The sequence below is a fragment of the Dasypus novemcinctus genome, chromosome 1 (genome assembly GCF_030445035.2).
Source record: "Dasypus novemcinctus isolate mDasNov1 chromosome 1, mDasNov1.1.hap2, whole genome shotgun sequence".
Taxonomy (NCBI): Eukaryota; Metazoa; Chordata; class Mammalia; order Cingulata; family Dasypodidae; genus Dasypus; species Dasypus novemcinctus.
The window spans coordinates 121,022,900-121,049,737 of record NC_080673.1 but is presented as its reverse complement, the minus strand read 5'-3'; the positions used below and the strand labels follow the sequence as shown (position 1 = coordinate 121,049,737).

Here is a 26,838-nt window from a genome sequence, read left to right as displayed (position 1 = left end):
CAGAATTCCACTCCTATCCCTCTCTCTGCTCCCATGTGAAATCTGCTTTAGAGCCTGGGTATCTAAGGCCTTTGAAGCTGCAGTTCCTGGGACTAGAGAGCTAAGATGGAGATAAATTGCTCTGCATATGAAAGGGAAGTGGAATCCGTTAGGCTGATTTTGTTGCAGGAGATGGATTTTGGGAAGGACAGAAATGTCTAATGGGAATTTTAATTTCGGTTATTTGCTGTGTGGCTTATAAGTCCTCTCTTTTGTCTTTCTATGCAACCTACGTAAAATCTGCATTATTCAGTAAATGCCTCCTTGATTGGATTTACTTTATGAAGATAGAAAGAAAGTGTCTAATCCCACCTCAGACCCCCAGGGGAGTAAACTGCACTCTCCTGGTACAAGGCGGCTCAGAGAAAGCACAGGATAATGCTGGCCAAGGGTAGAAAGAAAATCCAAAATAATAAAAACTCCTCATATATTATAGTCTTTTACTTGGCAACATTTTAAAAACTTTTTATTATGGATATTTTCAAATGTACATAAGGGCAGGAAAGTAGAGCAGTATGAAGAACCCCCATGTACCCATCACACAACTTTAACAACATTTCGCTACTCTTGGGTTCATTTTTTAAAGAAGCATATTGTAATTTTCCATGAAGCAGTAGTTAAAGACACAAGAATTGCTAAGGAAGTTAATTTTTAAATGGCAGTCATCTTGGAGAAGGACACTGGAAATGTGTTTCATTCAGAAGAAAGTGAAAAAATGATTTGAGGACATTTAAGTTCAGTTGATTAGTTTTTGATTAGTTTCAGAAATTTGAGGTGAGCTAGCATTCAATAGATGCAATATTTCATTCCAGCTTTTCCACCAAAATGTGACTTTTACCTGTAGGAATTAAAAACAAAAAAGAAAAAGTGAACAAATTAGGATTTATCCTAATTGGAACACTACCTTGTTACAAACGTCAAAACTTCCATCTCATCCCTATCCTACACCAAATGCTGCTACATTATTTTTTTAAAATCTGGGTCAAATATGGCACATGATTCATGTAATCTGTTAGAAAGAATCACATCCATCAGCCAAGAATCAGAGAAATATCCTAAATTAGGGCATTGTTATGCTTCCTTCCTTAAAATTTGCATTCATTTATTCATTCACCAATATTTAAACAGTGCCTACTATGTATTAGGCACTGTTTCTTGATGTAGGATGGTCCGGAGAGTACTCTGTAGGTTCTCAGAGTTAACTTCTGTCACCAAATGTCAATGAATCGTCAAAACATGGTAAGGTAATAGTTTCTAAAAGGCAAAGAACCCAAAACAAACTTTTGCATTGATGGAAAGTCTAAACCAGTGGAAACTGTCTTATTCTAATTCCCTGAGTGCTACACTGGATCAAAGTCTGAGAAAGTTGGTAACAGAGGCCTTACAGAAACACTGTTGCTTAAAAGAGAAATAGTCAATTCTCATGAAGCAAGGAAGAAAAAGACTGATATGAAAATCAACCATCTTGACTCTCCTAAAGTAAGTAAAGCACTTCAGTCATTGAGGGAGACCATTTAAAGCAATTAGAAGACAAATACTAGAATACCATACCTAGTAAAAAATGTAACATACTAAAGTAGAGACTCATGAAGAGGATGTTATTTTATGTTACATGTGACAAAATAGCTTAGAGTGAGAGATTGTAACAGTGTCGACCAATTACACAGATGATAGCACCATCCTAATTAAACACTCTACAAGACCTCTTAGAAGATAGCACTTTTACAGAGAATAGCCATTTCCAGGTAAAAACTAAACTTTGACTACAAATTCATTGGGAATTGGGAGTAAAAGACTGAAAGCAAGGACTATGTGAGCCATTGTCCTCTTGGCTGAGAGACACATGACCTGGAGTGCTTAGGAAACTAGATAAATAGCAGCTGCCCAACTTGTACAACTTTGACAGCCATCAAAAAGTCAGTAACTCTGTGCCATAGTGGGGGCTTTGGGGATTTTGGATAACTGGGTGAACTGTCCACAATTTATAGAGACTAAAATAATTTCCCACTACCTTAGAGAATTATGATTTTAGTCTCTTGGCACTGGCATGAAGATATAACTAAGCACTTTACACAGCCACTTTGTATACCACCCCAGGCGGTTAGTGTTGAAGGGAGTGGACCTGAACTCGAGGCTTAGGGAAGTGAATGTCTTGTAATCCACAGACCTTTACTACCTTGGAATCATGATGTAGTTAAGATAGGCATGGTTGAGAAGTATCAGGCCTTCACAAGGTCACCCCACATATGGCAGACAGCCTAATAAATCACAGAATTATTTCCTACTCAAGCAGGCTGTAGCCCTCTCAACCCAGGCTCTGTAAAGCTATCAAGTAACTCGTGTAGGCTGCCAGTTAAAAACCATTTGCCACCTCTTTACTAAGGAATATCTCATGTCTGTGAGAAGGCACCAAGGAAATGAAAGATGTGTTTGAGAATTTGTTCTATGAGATCGGCAAAGAACTTACCAAGCGCCTTTTAAAAAGCATTCATTGCTTTTCTTTTTTCAATATCTCGTTTAAGTTGGCAAAGGGTACAGAGAGGGAAACATCCCAAGCACATGAAATCATTGCAGATTGATCCCTGTTTAAAAAAACAAACCAATCAACATGTAGTCTATAAATATAGCTACAATAATTCCTTGCATTTGCATAGATTTTCAAACCTCTTTGTAGTATACATTTCATTTCATTTGCTTACCATGAGAATTCTGTGGCATTATCTACATTTTTTCCCCTGATAACTCAGAGAAGTTAAATCACTTGCTGAGATCACACAACAAATTAGTGGCAGAACTTGGCCTTTCCCTTCTCAAGCCAGTGCCCATTTCATAACACTGCATCACTTCAAATGATCAGCTACAGCCTTGGTTCTCTCTCATCTGTTTGGGAATGATTCCCTTCAAAGTTGGTTGTTTCATGCACTGATTTTTCTATAGTTTGTAAGTGGTGCCACACCAGGCCCCACCTTGTATCACTGTAGCCATTTTCATTGGAAGCTCTCATGTTTGCTTTTTAAGGGAGAAAGTCCAGAGCAAGGAGGGACATATAACTTGTGAGGAATGACCTTTTGGCAGAGATGGCCTAGAAGGGTTCCTCCTCTGTGCAAGAGATGCTAGATGATCCAGATGGTATAGTCTAATAACCAGGTTCTATGACTATGTGATTGAAGTAACTTTGAACTCCAGTTTCTGATAGTACTTTTTTTTAAAATTGCATTTAACACAATTTCCAATTTATAATGCAGGGAGGGAAAGGTTGGGGTGGGGTGGTAGATCTAGAGCAGCTTTAGCTGAAAAGGGTAAGGAGCTCCTAAATGGCGAGATTATGAGTGATTGAATATTTATTTATGTTTTGAAGAAGTGTAGGTTTACAGAAAAGTCATGAAGAAAATACAGAGTTCCCATATATCACCACTCATACACGTACAAATGTCTGAGTCCCTGCTTTCAATGTTTTGGGGTGTTTGCCTAGAAGTGGGAATGCTGGGTCATTTGATAATTCTATACTTTGTCAGGAAAAACCAAACTTTTCCACAGTGGCTATATCATTTTACATTTCCAATAGTAATGAACAAGTGTTCCTATTTCTCCACATCCTCTCCAACAGTTGTTATTTTTTTTTTTTTTTTTTTTTAATAGTAGTCATTCTGGTGTGCATGAAATGGTATCTCATTGTGGTTTTGATTTGTATTTCCTTACTGGTTGATAAAGGTGAGAATCTTTTCATGTGCTTATTGGCCATTTGTATATATTCTGTGGAGAAATATCTATTCAAATATTTTATCCAGTTTTAAAATTTTTTGTTGCTGTTATTGAGTTGCAGGAGTTCTTTATATACTCTGGATATTATAACCCTTATCAGATAGGTGGTTTCCATATATTTTCTTCCATTCTAATGATTGTTTCTTTTGTTTGTTTGTTTGTTTTGAGGTGCTGGGCACTGGGGATTAAACCCGGGACTGTGCATGTAGGAAGCCAGCACTCAACCACAGAACCACATCAGCTTCCCTGAGTCAGCTTTTTCATTTGTTTTGCTTGTTTTTTCAGAAGGCATGGAAACCGAACCTGGGACCTCCCATGTGGGAGGCAGGTGCTCAACTACTTGAATCACATCCACTCTGTTCTGGTTATCTTTTTACTTTTATGATAAAGATCTTTGGTGCAGAGAAGTTTCTAATTTTGATGAAGTCCCATTCGTTTCTTTTTGTTGCTCATAGTTTTGGTATAGTATCTATGAAACTATTGCCTAACACAAGGTGCTGAACATGTTTCCCTATGTTCTCTTTCCAGGAGTTCAATTTCTTATCGCTAAATCTTTAATCCATTTTGTTGTTTTTTTTGCATATGGTGTGAGTTACGGGTCCACATTCATTCTCTTGCAAATGGAGATACAGTTTTCCCAGCACCATTTGTTGAGGAAACTCTTCTTTCCAGATTGTATAGTCTTTGCTCCTAGTTAACTACCATTTGGCATAAATGTGAGATTTGATTTTTGAGCTCTCAATTCTATTCCATTGATCTATATGTCTGTTCTTGTGCTAGTACCATGCTGTTGTGATTACTGTGGCTTTGTAGTAAATTTTAAGATCAGGAAGTTTGAGTCCTCCAACTTTGTTCTTCTTTTACAATATGGCTTTGACTATTCAGGGCCCTTAGTGCTTTCATATAAATGTGATGATTGGCTTTCCCATTTTTGTAAAGAAGGCTATTGGACTTTTCATTAGGATTGAATTTGCAAATTGTTTTGGGAAAAAATGATATCTTAACAATATTTATTTTTCCAATTCATGAACACAGACTGTCCTTCCATTTATTGTAGTCTCCTTTGATTTGTTTTAGCAATGTTTTGGTTTCTGTGTACAACTTCTTTATATCCTTTGTTACATTTATTCCTAGATATCTGATTCTTTTAGTAATTGTAAATGGCATTTTTCTTGATCTTTTTCTCCCAACTGTTCATTATTTGTGTACAGAAACACTACTGATTTTGGGGTGTTGATCTTATACCTCACCTCATCGCTGAATTTGTTTATTAGTTCTGATAGCTTTGCTGTGGATTTTTCAGCATTTTTTCTGTATAGGAGCATGTCATCTGCAAATAGGGAGAGTTTACTTCTTCCTTTCCAATTTGGGTACCTTATCTTTTTCTTGCCTAATTCCTTTGGCTAGCACTTCCAATATAATGTTGTATAACAGTGGTGACAGTGGAAATCCTTGACTTGTTCCTAATCATAGAAGGAAAACTTTCAGTCTTTAACATTAAGTATGATGTTGCTGTAAGTTTTCCATATGTGCCCTTTATCATGTTGAGGAAATTTCCTTCTAGTCTTAATTTTCTAGGTGTTTTTTATCAAAAAGACAGGCTGGGTTTTGTCAAATGCATTTTCTGAGTCAATTGAGATGATAAAGTGTGTTATTCCCTTCATTCTGTTAATGTGGTGTACTATACAAATTGATTTTCTCATGTAGGACTGCTTGTGCACATCTGGGATAAATCCTACTTGATCATGATACATACTTCTTTTAATGTGTTGTGGATTCATTTTGCTAGTACTTTGTTGAGGATTTTTGTATCTATATTCATAAATGATATTAGTCTCTAATATCTTTTTCTTGTTGTATCTTTATCTGGCTTTGTTATGTGGGTGATGTTGGCCTAGTAGAATGAGTTAGAAAGTGTTCCCTCCTCTTCGATTTATTGAAAGATTTCAAACAGTACTGGCATTGATTCTTCTTGGAATGTTGGTAAATTCTTTAGTGAAGGCATCTGGTTCTGGAATTTTCTTTGTAGGGTTTTGATTACTGTTCAACCTTTTAGTTGTTATTGGTCTGTTGAGATCATCTATTTCTTCTTGAACCAATGAAGAAAGTTTTTGTGTTTCTTGGAATTTATCCATTTCATCTAGGTTATCTAATTGTCGGTATATATTTGTTCATAGTATCCTCTTATAATCCTTTTTATTTCAGTGGGGTTGGTAGAAATGACCCACCCCACCCTTTCATTTCTGATTTTAGTTATTTGTATCCTCTTTTTTTGTCACTCTTGCTTAAGGTCTGTAAATTCTATTGATCCTTTCCAAGTACCAACTTTTTATTTCATTGATTCTCTCTATTGCTTTTTATTCTCTGTTTCATTTACTTCTGCTCTAATGTTATTTCCCTTCCTTCTGCTCACTTTGGGTTTAGTTAGCTCTTCTTTTTCTAGGTCCTTCAGTTATGAGGTTAGGTCTCTTATTTGATATATTTCTTTTCTTCTTTTTTTTAAATTAACATAAGCATTTAGAGCTATAAACTCCCCTCTCAACCCTGCTGCCTTTGCTGCCTCCCATAAGTTTTGGTATGTTGTGGTTTTGTTTTCACTTGCTTCATCATATTTCCTAATTTCCCTCGTAATTTCTTCTTTGAAGCATTGGTTGTTTAAGAGTATATTGCTTAATTTCCACATATTTATGAATTTTCCAGTTCTCTATTATTAATTTCTAACTTCACCCCACTGTGGTCAGAGAAGAATATGATTTCAATATTTTCAAATTTATTGAGGCTCTTTAAATGACTTAATATGTGGTCCCTCCTGGAGAATCACTCATATGCACTAGAGAAGAACGTGTATTTTGCTGCTGCTTGGTGATGTGTTCTATATATATATATTTGTTAGGTCTAGTTTGTTTACTGTTCACCTCTGTTTCCTTATTGATCTGTCTAGATGTTTTATCCACTATTGAAAATGGTATATTAACCTCTCCTACTATTAATGTAGGACTGTCTATTTCTCTCCTCAATATTTTCAATATTTCTTTCATGTATTTTGGGGTTGTGCTGTTAATTGCATATATATTTATAATTGTGATATCTTCTTCTTGAATTGATTCTCTTATTCAGCATATAATGACCTTCTTTGTCCCTTGTAACAGGTTTTTCTCTGAAGTCTATTTTATCAGATATTAATAATAGATACCACAGCTCTCTTCCGGTTACTATTTACATAATATATATACATACATATGTGTATATATATCCCCATCCTTTCCTTTTCAGTCTACTTGTATCTTTGAATTTATGGTATCTTGTAAACAGTGTATCATGCTTTTAAATCTATATTGCCAAGTTCTTGCTTGCCAGCCATTTGATGACAGTTTATTCCATTTGCATTTACTGTAATTACTGGAAAATATATGACTATTTTCTTCCATTTTGCTGTTTTGTCCTTGAAAATCCTATTTTTTTTTTTTGATCCTCAGTTCTTCCATTAGAGCCTACTTTTGTATTTATTTGATTTTTTTGTAGTGTTCCACCTTGAGTCTTTTCCCATTTCTTTCTGTATATATTTTTCCCCATATTTTCTTTGTTGTTACCATGGGGTTTAAATGACATCCTAAATGTATAACAATTGCATTTGATTTGATAACAGCTTAAATTCAGTAGCATACACATTGTTCCTATACCCTGCTCTGCTTCTACCCTTGTGTTGCTCCTGTTAACAAATTACATTTTTATACATTGTATGTCCAAAACCATATATTTATCATTATTCTTTATGCATTTTCATTTAAAAACCTGTAAGCAGTAAGAAATGGCGTTACATACCAAAAAATTGCAAAACGACAGGACTGGCATTTATAATCACCAACATGGTTACCTTTACTGGAAGTCTTTATTTCTTTATGTCACTTCGATCCACTGCCTAGTTTTCTTTCCTTTCAGTCTGAAGAATGCCCTTCAGCACTACTTGTAGGTCAAGTCTAGTGGAGATGAACTTCCTCATCTTTTGTTTGTCTAGGAATATTTTAATCTCTCTCTCATTTTCGAAAGACAGTTTCACCAGATATAAAATTCTTGGTTGGCAGTTGTTTTCTCTCAGTACTTTAAATATTTCAACCTGCTGCATTCTTGCCTCCAAGGTTTCTGATGAAAATTGGTATTAATCTAATTGGGACTCCATTGTACATAACACATTGCTTTTCTCTTGCAGCTTTCAGAACTTTCTACATAGTCTATCTGTTGAATGCCAAGGACATGTGTCTGGGTGTATTCCTTTTAAAGTTCATCCTGTTTGGGGTTTCCTGGGCTCCTGATGTGTATATCATGCCTTTTTTTTTATTTATTTATTTATTTATTTATTTAATTCCCCCCCCCCTGGTTGTCTGTTCTTGGTGTCTATTTGCTGTGTCTTGTTTCTTTGTCCGCTTCTGTTGTCGTCAGCGGCATGGGAAGTGTGGGCGGCGCCATTCCTGGGCAGGCTGCTCTTTCTTTTCACGCTGGGCGGCTTTCCTCATGGGCGCACTCCTTGCGCGTGGGGCTCCCCCACGCGGGGGACACCCTTGCGTGGCACGGCACTCCTTTGCGCGCATCAGCACTGCGCATGGCCAGCTCCACACGGGTCAAGGAGGCCCGGGGTTTGAACCGCGGACCTCCCATATGGTAGATGGATGCCCTAACCACTGGGCCAAAGTCCGTTTCCCTATATCATGCCTTTTATTAAATTTGGGAAGCTTGTTGCCATTATTTCTTTGTATATTCCTTCTGCCCCTTCCTTTCTTCTCTTTGGTAACTCCGACAATGAGTATATTGATACGCTTGATGATGTCCTACAGCTCTTAGGCTCTGTTCACTTTTTTTCCCCATTCTTTTTTCTTCCGGCTTTTCAGCCTGAATCATTTCAATCATCTCATCTTCAGTTTCACTGATTCTTTCTTCTGCCAGTTCCAATCTGCTGTTGAAGCTCTTTGGGAAAATTTTTTATTTTAGTTGTTGTGCTCTGCAACTCTGGTATTTTTGTCTGGTCCATTTAAAAATTTCTATCTCTTTATTTAGATTCTTAGATTGTTCATTCATCATTTTCCTGGTATCATTTAGTTCTTTCTTCATATTTTCTTTATTTTCTTGAGCATATTGAAGAGCATTAAAAAAACTTTGCCTTGTATGTATAATGTGTGGTCTTCTTCATTGATGGTATGAGTTTTTATCTCATTCCTTTGGATGTGTGATCATTTCTTCATCCTGCTCTTGTCATCTTTTGTTGCACACTGTTCATTTAATATTTTAATGTGTTACCTCTGGGATTCAGTTCCTAACCTGTCTGTTTCTTAAGTTTTTAAGTTATTTCCCTCAGTGCCAAGAGCTAACAGATACAAATACACCAATGCAAAAATCACCTTTCACAGTCTTTGCAAATTTACTCCATGTTGGCTGGTGCTCTCTTCAGAGAATGGCCTCCCTATCAAGATCAGTCTGAGGCATATGCAAAGTGCAGATATTGTTTTATTTTTGTCGCTGTTGTTTTTTTTTTTTTTTACTAAAGTTTGTGGTGCCCTTAAATATTCCCCATTTAGAGTAATCTGAAAATCCTCTCTACTACCTCTGAAATAGGCTTGCCACCCTCTCCCCAGGGGGCTCTCTACTCTATGTCTTAAAGTCAGTAATCATTTGCTCCAGGCACTTTAAATTAATTGCTTCTCACACTGCTTTAGTAGGCTTCTTCTGCCTGCAGGGCAAGGTGTGGAACAGAAAACCAGAGATAAGTTCCTAGCTCAGTCTTTTAGACTGCTTCCCAATAGACTGGCACCAACATACAGGCACCCAGGATGTACTGAGGGGTTACTCTGCTCCCTCCAGAATAGGATAAGAGAGCTGCAATTTGGGCACAGGTTGGCTCTGGACCGTATTGGGGAGAGAGTGGGGAATGAGTCAGCAAGGGCACCACAAGCTTCTAACATTTTTACAGCAGTGTTTTCTTGAATTAGCTCTTGCCCAGTGACTGCAACTCTTTAACTGTTTTATGGAGTTTGGAGAAATATGGCCTTGCTAGTTTTTGCTAGTTGTTCAAAGACTCAGTAGGGGAACAGCACTCTGGAGCATCTTATGCCAGCATCTTGGTCAACTGCATCACAAGTAATTTGTTTTTCATCTACATTTTTTTTTCCAGTTGCTACAATGCTTATGTTTCTCATTTAAAAGAGTAAGCATGTGAGATAAAGAGTGGACAAACAAATATCAATGCTAAAAATCTTCTAAATTTGGAAACTTCTTCTGATGGGAGAAGGGCTATTCAACTTGAAGACAATTCAGTCTTCTCTTAGCTTTCTCCTCCCACCCCCAGATTAAATAATCCAAAATCCTTTAACCCTTCCTCATAATAACTGCTTTTTCAGTCTTTAATTTTATTCCTTTTGTTCTTTAACCCTTCAGCGAAGCAACATTTATGGCATATCAATAATAATCCTCAAGGAAACAGAACTAACTATTCCTATTTAATAAGAATCTATTTATTTTTATGTCCAGCATGTCTACACCTGTCTTTTACCTCGTGTTTTCTCAGTTCTCTATCCTTTGCACTGCACTTATAATTACTCAAAAGGATAGTTTTTAGGGGGAAAAAATCCAGCTTTTATTTGCTGGTAAACATGGGGGACCCTGTGGAAAACACACCCTGATTCTAAATCTGTTTCATAATACTATTTACACAATGAATGAATGAATGAATGAGTGAACTGTGGTTCATGTCTAAATAAACATCTACTCAGGAAAGGGAGATGGTGAAGTGAATAAAATCGGAATTTTGGAGTTAGAATAAACTTAAGCCCAAATCCCAGCATTCACATGTTCTTTGTACTCAAGTCTTTCTGACTCTTAGTTTCTATACCTAGTAGTGTAGAGATGAAAATTCTATCAGAAAGAGTTTGTGAGTGTTAAATGAGAAAATTATATGTTCAAAAATATATTGTAGCACATAGGAATTCAACCAGTGTTTCTTTCCTTTCTTTCTCCTACTGCCCAGGAAAGGCTGCACCAAGGGAATGCTCTCTTGGCTGTGCCCTGAAAGGAGGCATAAATCAGAGAGGCTGAATTGTAGCAGCCATATAAAAGTTTGCATAGATATAGAACAAAACTAATATTCGTTATTTATTGTACACATTAATTGCTGGATTCCGTGCTAAGCCCTTTCTATACATTATCTCATATGACCTTTACTACAATACCATTAGGGCGGTGTTGTTATCACAATTTTATCCGTGAGAGAAGGGGAACTTAGGAAGGTTAATAACTTGCTCTCAAAAACTTGGGAGCAGTGAGTGGGGGCAAAGGCCAAGTTATATGGAACAATAATATACAGGGTGGGGGAAGGGTACCAAAAGAAGATGATGTCAGAGCATTAACAAGTGTGAAACCCTCTAGGACATGGCAGAGCTTTGTAAGGACTTAGCTTTCACTCTGTGTGAGTGGGGAAGCCACAGAAATGTTTCAAGCTAAGAGGTGACACGTTGGATTCTTGTTCTTGGTAATTGAGCCTCTGCCTTCCAGGTCTCTTGCTCTTTATGGTAAGCTCTACTTTAAGGCCTTCGCTTGAGTGCTGTCTTCTGCCTAGACTTTCCCCAGATGGACTGTCTTCTGACCCTTTTAGATCTTTACTTTCTCACTGAGGTCTTCCTTGATAATACTAATTGCATTTGGAACCCTAAACACTCTTTGCTCCTCTTCCTAGCCTTATTTGTTTCTATAGCACTTATCACCATCTTAAATATTAGACTTTTACTTAGTTATATTGTTACTATTTTCTTCTTATTAGAATGTAAGCTTTGCCATTAATGAACATCATATTAATAATTGATTCATACTATTAACAGCCATCATAGAAATAATTGATTCAGGCAAGAATCACTTATGGATGCTAGAACTAGTGATGAAGGATAGGATTTTCACATCTCCTTACCAGATACTTACTCATTTAAAGGGGAAAATAGCAACCTCAGAGTGGAGAATCCTGGCACTCTTAACCATGTGATCAAAGTTAACATCACCAGTAATGGGACAAATTGACCTCATGTGCCCGATTAAATACACCGAGAACATAGTATCATAGAAACCTGGATTTCTACCATAACTGCACAACCTAAATCTAATCATCAGGAAACATTTGACAAACCCAAATAAAAGGACATTTACAAAATAATTGACTTGTATGCCTAAAAACTGTCAAGATCATGAAGACAAAGGAAAATTGTAAACTATTCCAGATTGTAGGAGATGAAAGAGACATGATAACTGAACGCAATATGTGACCCTAGATTGATTTTCTTATCACATAAAGAACATTACTGAGGTAATTAGTGATAGTTGAACAAGGTCTATAGATCACCTAATAGTATTATATCAGTGTTAATTTCCTGATTCTGATCATTTTATTGTGGTTATATAAGAGAATGCCTTTGGTTTTAGGAAATACACACTGACGTAGTTATGGATAAAAGGATCCAGAGGTTTTAATTTAATCTCAAATGATTCAGACAAAAATAGAATAGACAGATTGAGGAAAGAGAAAACAATAAAGCAAATGTTGCAAAAGCTTAACCTTTGGGAATTCTGGGTGAAGGGTATTCAGGAATTCTCTGTACTACTTTTGCAACTTTTCTTTAAGTCTTAAACCATGTTAAAATAAAGGTTACTCAAAAAAAGAATGTAATGGTATTAATAATGGGGGAAGCATATGAAAAAAATATACCAAGTGTACATTATGGACCATAGTTAGTGGTAATAGTCTGAAGATGTTCTTTCATAATCTGTAATTAATGTTCCACAACAATGTAAGATGTTGGTGGAAGGGTGTTATATGGGAATTTTGCACATTTTACATGATTGCTTTGTAAGTTCACAATTCTAATATATATATATATAGAGAGAGAGAGAGAGAGAGAGTTTTTAAAGAAAGTCACATAAAAATATAATGTGATGCATTTGGAAAAAGACCTTGATCAAAAGGGAGAAACATTAAATAGTTTTTATGGCTAAGAGACTTTATAGTGGGTTGGAAGGTCATTCTGGAGGTTATGCTTATGTGGCTCTCAGGCAGATTTCACAAACTGCCACAGTAAACAAAGCCCCAAAAAGAGTGCTCTTGGGGAGTGGATGTAGCTCAAGTGGTTGAGCTTCTCATATATAGAGTCCTGGGTTCAATCTCTAGTACTTCTTCAAAAAAAAAAAAGAAAAAAAAAACCTAACTCTTGTTGGGAAGCAGATGTAGCTCAGTGGTTGAGGGTCTGCTTCCCATGTATGACGTCCTGGGTTCAGTACCTGATACTTCCTTTAAAAAATGCTCCTAAGGGCTCTAGGGACGTCCAGACACCAGAGGGAAGGTACACAGTCTCATGAAATCAACACCCCTTCGGGGGGCCCTATTTGGGTATCTATGATAATCTATTTCCCCAATATAAAATAGTTACGCTCATTTATAATTCCCCTCCTCATGATTCTTCTACTCCTTTAATTTGAACCTATAATATGCAATATACCTGTTAAATAAATCTTTCAAAGACTGAAATCTACAGATTGTTCATATGCCAATTGAACCCTGAATCCCAGCAGAGTTGCAGCCAAATCCTACTCTCTAGTTCTTCAGGCTTGCCCTGGACAACCAAAAAAACAAGGAGTATCTACAACTACAAGGAAAACAATTCCTTCCATTGGCCCCATAATATCTAAGTCCCCTCTCAGCCTGATGCAGTTAGAGTGGACATCATCTCAAATCCCTCAAGACTGAGGAATGAACGAACATAAAGGGGAAGTGTAACCATGGATCAAAGTAGATTTTTTGTTATTGTATTAATAGTTATTATTGTGTTAATGGAAGAACTTGTAACATTAATATAAAGATAGGGGTTCAGAGGAGTGGGGGAGGGATGAATAGGTGGAACACAGGGCATTTTTGGGGCAGTGAACTTGTTCTGTATGATACTGCAATGACAGATACATGACATTTGTTCAAGTGCATAAAACTGTATAGCACAAAGTATAAACCATAATGTAAATTATAAACTTTGGTTAGTAACAATCCTTCAATATTGGTTCATCAATTGTAACAAATGTACCACACCAATGTAAGATGTTAATAATAGGGGAACTATGTGTGTAAGTGTGGAGGAGTTACATGGGAATTTCCTATACTTCTAGTGTAACTTTTCTGTAGATGTAAATCTAAATCCACTTTAAAAATAAAGTGTATTATTACTAAAAAAATGAATGCAAGCTCTAAGAAGACAAGGACTTTGCTTTGCTTTGTTCACTGATGTATCTCTAACATCTAGAATAGTACTTAGGACCTTCTTGGTAAATAATCCTTATTCAATGAATGAACACTGGCTTGTGACTTACCAAGCTGTCAAATATACCAGCTCTGAAAGAATCCACCACACATATATTATACCAGGGGCTTTCTAAGAAACCGTCATCCTTCCTGCAGATTTGTGGGGTCTGATGCCTGACTGTGAGTAAAGCAACGGTCCTGTGCTGACCTCTACCTCTCATCTACTCACCTTTAACAGCTTTTTCAGAGATACAACTATTGGTTCAAATGAAACATTTTGTTAGGAATATATCCCCAAACATAGATAGCGGCATGGCCCCTGTAAGCCAATTAAAAAATTTCAGGTGGTAGTGGAGAAAAGACTAGGTTCAAGATTAAGAGAGCAGTCACGGAGACCCCTCAGGGTGTCCCTGCTACACGGTGGCACTTGGGAACTCACCTGGATGCCATATCGGGTCCGATACAAGGTCCGCATGGCTACACTTGCTCCACACAGGCAGCATTCGTTCATGTCGGAGGCAATCTGACATGAGAGGCACAGGGGACAGAACATCCCACAGAGGCCTGGGTGCGGGACAGGTGAAACCACATAGAGAAATTAGTCAAAGTCACTATAATCTTGGCTAAATCACATAGCTTTCAAAAAGATATTTGCTCAGCAAATGGCCTTAATGGACACTCCAAGAAAACAGTGGCATCGTCTGGCTCTTTTTGTCTTGCTTCTAGAGCCTAGTGTCCAGGAGTTGGGGAAAATCTGCAGGTTATTACACTGGATCAAATTTAATTGCAAAGTCCCCTGCCTTTCTGGTTTGAGCATAGTCAAATGATCTTTCCTTCTCTCATTTGATTACATTTGAGCCATGTTTGCACAGGAAGTTTGAGGCAGCAGGATGTCTGAGAAGCCCTCTGATGACAATGGGAAAGTGCTTAGGTCTGACAATGCTGAGTGGAGACATCATTAGGGCCAAAAGTAAGAAAAGCAATAAGGAACAGATTCGAGGGTCTCAGGGAAAACTGTGGGGATCTATTATTGTTAAGAGGATGAAAGCAAGTAGATATTCATATCCAAAGCTTAAAAAGCTCACTACGATTTTACTTTAAAGGATCTGTACAAAACAGAATAAGAAACTGTTCCGAGTACAAGTCTCTTCAGAAAAGCTCTGGAGTGGAGTTTTGATATGGCTGTACCCTAGATAAGAAGGTTCGTGGATTTTCATTTATTGTTTTAGGCAGAAGGCTATCTTCAATGAACTTGGAACTTTCATTGTACAAAAAAAAAAAAAAAAAAAAGGAGACGTTTTCAAAACTGGTGGAAGCAAGAGGTGCAAAGAAAAGAAGAGTGTCTTCAACTCAGATGACAATGGACTCTGAAACAAAGAAAATTTTCTCCCACAGAATTATGCTTGGCAGCATAAAAGATTTAAGTCAGTAAAGCTTGGAAAAAAAAAAAGGCAATACTTCCCAAAATGGAATAATCATAAAAGTCACAAGAGTATCACTGAAAGCAGGAAAACATAGAATTATCACTGTAGAAAATGGAAGAGGGAAACAGAAGATAAACAAAGAAAATGTCAAAACATGGTGACAATTAACAGTTGAAAAGTTTTAAAAAAGAGATGATGGATTTAGACAAAGATCAAACACTCAAGTCCAGGCAAATAAAATACATTAAGGAAATAGGTTGGGAGAAACATAGAGTAGACAATAGTGAATGGCAGATGTAAGTAGGGCAAGCTGGAGAGTGAAGGCTCCTTTTAGTGAGATAACACTCAGCAACAACTGAAATGTGTCTTGTGAGAATAAGGGACCATATTTCCAGATTTTTCACATTTTCAAGAGAAGCCAGAAATACAGATTTTTTATATGGAATCTGATTTTATGTTTCCTATGATTTAAAAATTAAAACAAGAAATACATCAAGAGAGCTCATTCTATAGAAGATAAAAAATAAACCACATTTGTGGGTTACACCCACATAGGCTTCTAGTCTGTGACTTCCGTGTTAGAGAATGCAGCATGGAGCTCATTGAAAGGAACAATAAGTGGCTTTTATAATGTCATTAATCTACATCACTGTAATCAAGGAGCAAGCACTTACAAACCCCTATGTTGGCACAGCAGTCAAACACGCCGGTTTGCCAGTCATTAACTGCCACACCCCCTGTGCCATATCCTGGCTGTGTAACAACTGGATTCATTTTTAAGGTTACTCTCAGAAGGGCACTGCCTGTGAAAACAAAACAAAACAAAAGTATTAAGCATGATCTATATTGATTGGCTATAAGGCAGATAGCCAGCTGAGAAGATATTTCAGATTTGGGATGGTCAGGTCAGTTGTCCTAGCAGAGCATTCTTGGACAAATGCTGATATTTGGGAACTGAAAAGATGAAAGTAGGGGGATGCGGCTTCTTCTTTGTCTCTCTCTCTCTGCTCCTTTCGCCAATACCTTTTTTCTTATCAGCAAGATAATTTTTTTTTTTTGCTGTTTTCATGACAACCTCCTGAACAAAGTCCATTTTTCATTTGAAGTCTGTTTACAGTTCATAGTGATTATATTTACTTTTTACAAAGCTATTGATATTTTACAGACATTACCTCATTTGTTCCTTAGAACTCAGAGAGAAATGATGGTGATGAGGGTGACCATTTTGATGGTTAAGTTCATGTGGCAACTTGGCCAGGTGATGGTGTCCAGTTGTTAGGTCAAGCAAACACTGGCCTGATTGTTACTGTGAGGACATTTCATGGACTTAAACCATCAGTAAGTTGATTGCATCTATGGCTGATTGCATCTACAAAATCAACTGAGGAGATTGCCTCCAACGATGAGAGAAGTCTCATTCAGTCAGTTGAAGGCTTTCAAAGAAGTGATGATTTCAGCAGCCAGAAGAGAGATTTTCCATCTCTACTTCAGCCAACTTTTCCTGGGGAATTCATCAAAAACCTTCTCAGAGTTCCCAGCTTGTGGCCTGCACTACAGAATTTTGACTTACCCATTCCCACAGACATGTGAGACAATTCTTATAAAATAGGGGTATAGGACACTCAGGCACATACAAAAATATTCCTTTCCAATTTTGCAATCCAAGGGCTGTAAAAGGGCTCTAGGTGTGCTCTGACTGATTACTCCAAATTATCAGTATCTGCTTATTTGTTTTTGTGCCTAATTGCTGATTCAGCTCTGAATAGGCTATCCCGTTAATGATTCAACCAGGCACCCTCCACAGCTCGTTTGGGTCCCAGTGGGGATTTGTTTCAGGAACAGCATCTCCTGGGGCAGCAAAAACAGGATTCTGAGGGATCCCAAGTGCTCAGTTTCTTGTCTAGCCTTACCCAAAACCACCTGTCTTTCCCCTGGAGTCCGTAAAACATTCAATAATGCCTGAATATCTGCCTAATTAAGTGTGTGTGGCAAAGATAGATACAAACAACCTCTCATTTGTTCAGGTTCTTCTCTATAGCCAGAGGCACTATTTTTCCAATTTATTAAATCAGGGGTTGAGAACCGGGCATGTACCAGCATGAATCCTCCAGACTGTCCTTGATCATCAACTCCTAAAGGGACTTGATACACTGGGACTTGCCCTACCCCAGAAGTGGCTGCTCCCTGACCAAACTGTGTACCACTACAGGTGTGGGGTAGGGAGGCCACTCCTCCAGCTGCACCCTCTCCTGGATCATGAGGCGGTGCTGGAGGGGCAATAGAAGACCCCATCAAGCCTGCAGGGGGGGTGGAGGAGGGAACAGAATATCATTTAAGGAGTCCCCCCCTTTGGCTGCTAGAGGCTTAAAACTATTAATCTACACTTGCCTTTTTCTTAATAACCCATCATTTTCTTAGGACAAAATTACTTCCTTTTTCCTTAATAATAATTTTTTAAAAACCATATTCTATATATCTCACATATTTAGGTTACCCAAATGATTTTGGAATCTGTCTTCAAGCAAACTTCTTACAACATACATCAAAATTAAACAAACTTGTCAGAATAATGATTTAATTTGGTTATATTTTGGTTATATGCAAATACAACGTCTCTTCATTTTGAATACCTAGTAGTATGAAATCCTAGACCATCGATACCTCATAGGGATCTTTAGTTTACTATAATATTATATCAGTATTTCAGAGAGCTATTTCTGAAACAGTTTTCTGCAGGCAAGTTGGCAGGCTAAGCCATAACTGAATTGCAGTCTTACAAAAGCAGCTAGCATTTTTTCTTTTTTTTTTTCTTCTTTTACTTTATAGAGTTTTCCAGTTCAAAACTTAATAAACTTTAACAGCACCAATTTTATTAATGTGGCTATCCAGATCTAATTAGAATTAACATGAAAACAAAACAGAAAACATTAATGTTGCAAAGATTTTTCACTTTTCCAGCAATTAAACTAATCTCAGTTGCATTTTCTTTACAAAACAAATTCAATTGCAAGATAGTATTGAAATTTAAAGACTCATTTTTAGGCTACTTTTCACTGTTATCTAATTTATATTTTGACCAGGTAATGTTGTAATAGAAAATCTTTTTTTTTTTTTCTTAAGGTGTCTCCTCTCAATTTAGACCAATTCTCTATTACACAATCTAGAGGAGATATAGCCAGCAGATTCTGAGAGTTTCCCATGGGTGGGCAACACCAACAGAGGCTAGAAAGACAGAACAAAAGAACAGGAGTTCCTCAAAATCAACAGGTTTCCCAATTTCAAAATACAAAGTGCAAATACGCAAAGTCAATAGGAGCACCCAAAATCTGAGATCTCGGATAATGGGATAAATACAACCCACAGGCTGTATTTACAAACTCAGATCAACTCAAAATTCAACAGCCCCCTTGGCGTTGAGCAGACCAACAAAGCCAATCCAACAGTCTCCTCAGTCCCAGCAGACCAACAAAGCGAATGACAGCAAAGATCAGAACAGAAGAGAGAATTTTGCACAGACCCAGATTCAGAATCACCGTCACACGAAGCGCCTAGTTTCCAACCACCGCAGAAGCCTCGCCCAGAAACTCCAGCCTCGGTGCTGCAGGGAAATCCCCAGGCAGGTGCTGGGCGCGGAGCTGAGGGATCCAGGGAAACCCTGCAGCCTACAAGACACAGACCCGGGCTGCTCCCGGTGCTGCATCACAGAGCAGTATGGGTCCTGCCGCGGTCACCAAATTGTTACCGTAAGGATAGATATTTCCAATAAACAGGCCCTACCCATCCAGCACTACCAAGGACAAACGTGTCTTTTAGTGACATGGTGATTCATTGCAAGTGCACAAGCAAAGAACTGGGAGAATCTTCCCAAAACCAGTTCGAAGTGAAAATGGGAGCTAGGGTTTTTACAGGGGAAATAGGGGGCGGGGGAGGGGGGGGGGGAAAGGAGGGTAGTGGAGAAGAAAAACAAATAAAAAACAAACAAACAAAAAAGTGATGCCAGGGGTCTTGTGAAGAGGGTATGTGTAAATTCTCAGTCCTGTGTTGTCTCACGCACATCCAACTTGTCCTGATTTCAGTGGCTAGGCAACCATAGTTTAGATATAGTTGTGCAAGTACAAGGCTTTCATGGCTCCTTTCTTGGACAACCACTCAAGAGTATCAAACTTTTTGTCTCTGGAAAAAATTATAGGTTTACACCATTCTCTCTGGTTTTGCTGTGAGATCTTATTCCTCTAAGCAAAACTGAGGTCTGGTTAATATCCTTCAGGGAATTAAGTGCCAAGAGTAAACTTCTGAAATTAGATTAACTGAAAACCAGTAAAATTAGATTTAGAATTTTCAAAGCTGCTCAGGAGAAGAAATTTCAATAATCATATTTTCCAGCTATCACACATTCAAACAAAGTATCAGATATCTGACTTATCCCAGAGCAGTGGTTCTTTCGTGTGTGTGTTTTGTTTTGTTTGTCTTTTTTTAAAATGTTACATTAAAAAAAATGAGGTTCCCTTATACCCACCCCCCACTTCTCCCATAACAACCACCTCCTCCATCATCATGGGACATTCATTGCACTTGGTGAATACATCTCTGAGCACTGCTGCACCACATGTTCAATGGTCCACATTATAGTTTACACTCTCCCCCAGTCCACCCAGTAGGCCTTGGGAGGACATACAATGTCCAGTAACTGTCCTTGCAGCACCACCCAGGACAACTCCAAGTCCCGAAAATGCCCCCACATCACATCTCTTCTTCCCACTCCCTACCCTCAGCAGCCACCATGACTACTTTCTCCATATCAACGCTACATTTTCTTCGATTACTTATCACAATAATTCATGAATAGAATATCAGTCAGTCTACTCTAATCTAGTCTCTATTCCTCCATTTTGTGGACCCTGGAATGGTTATGTCCACTCCAGAGCAGTGGTTCTTAAACTTTTTTTGTTCCACAGATCCCTTTGTCAGTCAGGCAAACACCACGGACCCCTTACTAAGTCCACACTATATTGCATATTATTGTTATTTTTTTTTAAAGATTTTATTTATTTATTTCTCTTCCCTTCCTCCGCCCCCCTACAGTTGTCTGTTCTCTATGTCTATTTGCTGTGCGTTCTTCGTCTGCTTTTGTTGTTGTCAGCGGCACGGGAATCTGTGTTTCTTTTGTTGCGTCATCTTCTTGTGTTAGCTCTTCGTGTGTGCGGCACCATTCCTGGGCAGGCTGCACTTTCTTTCGCACTGGGTTGCTCTCCTTACGGGGCGTACTCCTTGCACATGGGGCTCCTCTACGTGGGGAGCACCCCTGCATGGCACGGCACTCCTTGCGCGCATCAGCACTGCGCATGGGCCAGTTCCACATAGGTAAAGGAGGCCCGGAATTTGAACCGCGGACTTCCCATGTGGTAGGCGGATGCCCTAACCACTGGGCCAAGTCCACTTCCCATATTGCATATTATTTAATAAATATATCACACCTGCACCAACAAGTCCCCACAAGAATGGTTTTCTTGAATTTCAATTCAAGCTAACGGTCCCTGGTTAAGAACCCCTGTCCCAGAGCAACGTCCTACCAAAATCTTGGTGATAAAAGGAAGGTACAAGGGTGAGAAGCAGGTGCTTGTCCCAGATAAAACAAAGTTCCTTGTACTGGATCATGTAAACACGAGTGAACTAATAAAAATAATTAGAAGATGTTTACAGCTGAATGCTAATCAACCTTCTTCCTTACTGGTGAAAGGACTCAGCTTGGTGAGCATGCCATACTGATTTCTCAAGTGTCTAAATGTGAGAAGGATGAAGATGGCTTCGGGCATGTGGTATGTGCCTCTCTGGAGACAGCTGGAAGGAAACTGTCAGTGTAAGGCTAGCGAAATGCATCTATTCTAGAATTTTTTAAAACCCTTACCAAGGGGGAAAGAAAGGCATATTACCAACTGAGATTGATTAGTTCACCTAATCACAGGTCATCAGAATAGTAGTGTTCCCACCTAGGAGATTTAGGAGGTTGTTTTTGTATTTCATGCAGAAAAACTGAGCTCCAAATGAGCACATTCAGCTTTAGGAAACTATATTATTTAACCCTAGAGCATCTTGTTTTCAATTTTTAGAAGTTTAAAATAAAATACTTTGCATTTTAAGTTGCCAATACAGGAGGCCATTGAGTTATTTCAATGCTCTTTTTTTATCCCCAACAGGAACTTACAATTTGGGCAATAACTTAAAGGCATGCAGAGAGACATTATGGCTTCTCTTTAGGTTAATAGAACCTGTGAACTTTTTATATATAGGAAGGTCCCATTCAACTGGAGAAATCTCCTTAAGAGGACCTTTGAGTGTACTTTGTCAAGTATAATCCCCCCGAAAGTTGCCTGCCAAGTATAATCCCCTTGAAAGTTGCCTGCCAAGTATAATCCCCCCGAAAGTTGCCTGCCGTAATAGCTGGCACAAAGCACGGAACATGAGGGCATTTAAAAATAACCAACTCTCAACCACCTTTCAGTCTTCCTGATTCCTAATAGGATGTATACAAAGTCAGGTTTTCTGCAGCATTAGGTAGTTTGATAAAGCACCAACCTGCTGTTGCTTTGTTTTTATCTCTAGACAATTACATGCAGAAAAACACCCCTGCTTCACATGAATCTTTAACAACTTAGAATTGTGGTCTAACTTCTTAAAAGGTCCCACGGCAAAAAGCAGTGGCATTTCTTAATGTGAATTTTCTGTAAGAACTCAAACTAGTGCCTGATTTGTTAACTAAATAAGCCCGTTATATTCGTTTCCTTCTTAGGACAGTGGTAGAAACTATAGAGTGCTAAAATCCGGAAGCATTAAATTTCAGATATACTTCCATCTACCTTTTGACTTAAAGCTATAGAATATAGAAGATTCACCTTATCTGTTAAGTGTATAACTAAAGTATGTTATTAAAAATGTCTCACATTTTTAGGAATACTTATCGCCATTTGTTGAAATAACCATTAAAATTCCCCCACTTTTGGGAAGTGGATGTGGCTCAAGCAATTGGGCTCCCATCTACCATATAGGAGGTCCAGGGTTTGATACCCAGGACTTCCTGGCTAAGGGAAGCTGGCCTGTGTGTCAAGCTGACCCACATGGAGTGCTGGCCCACACGGAGTGCTGCCCTGCACAGGAGTGTTGGCTCACACAGAGAGCTGGCATAGCAAGATGACAAAACAGAGACACAGAGGAGAGACAAAAAGAGACATAGAGGACCAGGGAGCTGAGGTGGCACAAGAGAATGATCACCTCTTTCCCACTCTGGAAGATCTCAGGATCGGTTCCCCGAGCCACCTAAAGAGAATACAAGCAGAAGAACACACAGCAAATGGGCCCAGAGAACGGACAATGGAGGGAGGAGGGAAAAATAAAGTTAAAAAAAATCTTTGAAAAAAAAACAATTAATAAACTTCTCTTCTAAAAAAAATGCCCCACTCTTAAGTGCATGTCAGTTGTGTAGAAAATGTAGCAAAGGGAGACATAATTCTTCATAAACATTGATATTAAGAATTAGACATCTTCCAAGTACAACCTAGAGTAAACGACTTGATGAGAAGGCTCAATGTTTATGGTCACATCTCTCCAGGAGGCTTTTTTGAAACTGCCAGGTATAGATAAATGTTTCACTGAAATTGCTATATATGAAAAATTACATTTGTCCTACGATATGTCACGTATCTGTTAATTCAATCAATTCAGTTGCTGACTTAGAGCTGTTAAATAGCAGGGTCCATGCTGGCTTTAGGTGTACGAAAAAGCACCTGGTGACACAGCACCTAGAAGGACAATGACAGTGTAGTGGGGCTGGATGACCAATGGGTTAGGAATTAGAAGGCTTGGATTTTAGGCATTGCCAATAGTTGGGCAGCTCAAATAAGAAAATATGTGTAAGAACATTTTGAAAGATGCAAAGAATCATATACATAAGAGATCACTCAAGTGCCAGTGAAAGTTGATAGTGAAAACCCAAGGGTGATATGCTGACCATAAAATGACAATAGCTTACACTTATAGAGGGACTTAGGCTTTTCAAAGTACTTTCATATGCTTGATCTCTGTTTAATATCAAGCACTATTCAATATTCACAATAAACCAGACCACTCAAGGAGTTAAGTCTGATAATACTCTATAACAGACAAGAAAACTGAGGCAAAGAATTTAAGTGGCAAGGCCAAGTAAAAATTCATGATGAATAGTCCAATCTCTCAAATTTATAAATCACAAATGAGGTCCTTTTAACGAAGTTAAATGACTCTACTGAATGTTGGCTCCTCTGCCTCTTTCCAGTCTCAATAGGGTGGAAATATGGAGAATACATCAAAGAAAATATTACAGAAACCAAAAGATGAGGCAGCGGACCGAGTAGCCTAATCTGTAGTCCAGAGCACAGACTCCGGCTCTATACTCCAGTTTTCCCATTCCCTAGCTGTGTGACGTTGGGCAAGTTACTTTACACCTCTGTGCTTTCATTTCCTTATCTGTGAAATGGGGATATTAACAGTACCTAGCTCACCAGGCTGTCAGGAGGATTAAATGAATTAATGTTTGAAAAGTCCTTGGAATGGTGCCCAGCACAATGTAAGTACTTTATGAATATAGAGGGCAGTATTTAAGTATAAAAAATGGAGGGAGAAACATTACAGCCCCCCTCTCCCCCTTTACTCTCTCCTAGATATTTCCAGGTATAGGTAGTTTTTCTACAAGTGTAGGAAAGAAAGGGAAAGAAGCAGAAAATAAGTCACATGTCCTGAGTGAGTGAGTGGCAGGGCCAGTGGTCCTCCAAGGCCCTGTTCTTTCCCTGAAGCCTGTCAGTGAGGGTTAATCTTGGCCATCTGAAAAGGGCAACCCCTATGGGCCATGATGTGGACCATTGGCTATGAGGTGCAGAGGTGCCCAAAGATGTACTTACCAAATCCAATGGATGTGTCATGATGATGGGAACGAGTGTTGTTGGGGGGGGGAGAGGGGGGGGTGGGGGAGCGGGGTTGAATGGGACCTCACATATATATTTTTGATGTAATATTATTACAAAGTCAATAAAAAAAAAAAAAAAAAAAAGAAAAGGGCAAGCCCTACTCATGAATAAAAGGCAAGCGTTTTCCTAGATTGTCCTATCTCAGTTAAATTTTGGGACTGTAGGAAGCTAAACAGTCTGTAACTGACTCTGCTTTTCTTTCTCTTAGTTATTATTTTTTAATGTCTCGAAACCAGTCACTCAAAAACCTGTCCTAAAACTCCATAAAATAGATTTGGATTAGTGGTCCTCAACCAAGGGTAATTTTCCCTGCTAGGGAACATCTGGCAATACCGAGAGACAGTTTGGTCATCACACCTGGGGAAGGTGGGAGCACTTCTAGCATCTCGGGCTTAGAGACCAGAGATGCTGTAAACACCCTACAGTGCGCAGGACAGTGCTCACCCACCCCCTTTAAAAAAAACGAAGAATTCGCGAACTTCAACTATCAGTAGTACCGAGATAGAGAAACCTCGATTTATAGAGCATCGTGGAACTTGAACATTGGGGCATTGGAGGGGATTATTAAAGGCCACCTAATCCAGTTTCCACCAAATGCTTAAATAATGTCTGTAATAGATCCGAGAAGCAGTCCTTGTGAAGAATGAACCCCAGCACATTGTTTCTTAGTTGAAAATGTTTGAAGTACAAACTCTGAAACTCAGGAATCATTACACGACCCACTTCCCCAACCCCCATTCATTTGTTCTCACTCTATTCTGAAATTCCTCTTTCCAGTGGAAACTCCTGCCTGGCCCACCTCTCCACACATCCCACCCCACCTCCAACCCATACACACATCTGCCTTTTTTCTCTCCCTTCTGCTTATTGTTCTACCTTAAAACTTTAACCTACCCATTCTACCACTTTTCCACTTTTTTTTTTTTTTAAGGAGGTACCAGGGTTTGAACCCAGGCCTCATGCATGGGAAGGAAGCACTCATCACTGAAGTATATCCACTCCCCAGTGAGAACTGGTTTTATCATTTGTTTTGTTTTTAGGAGGTACCAGGGATCGAAGCGTAAAATGTAGAGTAAAATGAAGAAATCATGCACAGCTTCGTGCATTTTCACAAAGCTCTTTCATGGTTCCTGTTAGTGATTATATGAACCACCACAACATGTTGCTACAACATGACCAAGAACTAGGGCATTACAACTGAAAGCAGGAGAATTGCATCCAGCATCCATGTGGAATCTAAGCCCCCTCTTGATATAGATGTGGAGTGGACACAACCATTCCAAGGTCCACAGGATGGAGGAATAGAGTATGGAATAAAGTGGACTTACTGATATTCTATTCATGAACTACTGTGATTAGTAATCGAAGAAAATGTGGCATTGGTGTGGAGAAAGTGGCCATGGTGGCTGCTGAGGGTAGGGAGTGAGAAGAAGAGATGTGATGTGGGGGATTTTGCGGGGGTTGCAGTTGTCCTGGGTGGTGCTGCAGGGACAGTTACTGGACATTGCATGTCCTGCCATGGCCCACTGGGTGGACTGTGGGAGAGTGTGGGCTGTGGTGTGAACCACTGATCATGAGGTGCAGCAGTGCTCTGAGATGTATTCACCAAATGCAATGAATGTCTCATGATGATGGAGGAGGTTGTTGTTACGGGGGGAGGAGTGGGGTAAGTGGGGTGGGAGGATATGGGGACCCCTCATATTTTTTTGAATGTAACATTAAAAAATCAAATAATAAAAAAAAAAGAAAAAGAAAAAGAACTAGGGCACTACCAACACCCTAGAAGCTGTCCTTTTTTTTTTTTTTTTAGCAGCTGTCCTTAATGTCCCTGCCAGTCATTGTCCTCTGCTCTGTATTCTAATGCAGGAAACTAGTTTTGAGTATGTCTGAATCTTATAGATGATGAATTATTTATTCTTCTATGTCTGGCTTCTTTTGCTAAAAATTATGATTATGAGATTCAACCATGTTGTTTGTAGCAGTAATTTATTCATTTTATCATTGCTGTACAATATTCCATTATATGAATATTCTGCAATGTATTTATGCTACCATTGATCGACATTTGTATTGTTTGTAGTTTGGGCTATTACGGACAGTATAGTGCTGGTTTGAACATGCTTGCACAAATTTTTTTATGGATATACGTATGCATTTCTGTTGTGTATCCATCTAGGAGTGGAATTGCTGGCTCCTAGTGTTAGTAGCTAGGGACAAATAATATTCCAAAGTGGTTGGACCAATTGACTCCCATCAATAATGTATAAAAGTTCTAGTTCCTCCACATCATTACTAATACTTGTTACAA

General features: G+C 38.6%; 1 protein-coding gene across 2 annotated transcripts in view; it reads right to left on the bottom strand.

Annotated features, from left to right (window-relative positions):
• Positions 1–488: 488 nt before the first annotated feature.
• The window catches only part of LOC101443186 (placenta-specific gene 8 protein), a 48,987-nt gene continuing 22,637 nt past the window's right edge, over positions 489–26,838 (bottom strand). The window contains exons 1-5 of one of the 2 annotated variants that reach the window (XM_071215717.1): positions 19,055–19,165; positions 16,212–16,340; positions 14,553–14,677; positions 2,507–2,621; positions 489–877 (exon numbers count right to left, since the gene is read on the bottom strand). In XM_071215717.1, coding sequence (XP_071071818.1) covers positions 2,517–2,621; positions 14,553–14,677; positions 16,212–16,311 — 330 coding nt within the window. In that variant the 5' untranslated portion in view covers positions 16,312–16,340; positions 19,055–19,165 and the 3' untranslated portion in view covers positions 489–877; positions 2,507–2,516. Of the gene's footprint in view, positions 878–2,506; positions 2,622–14,552; positions 14,678–16,211; positions 16,341–19,054; positions 19,166–26,838 lie in introns of those variants that run through there. The other variant, XM_004472674.5, reaches the window with a different exon arrangement.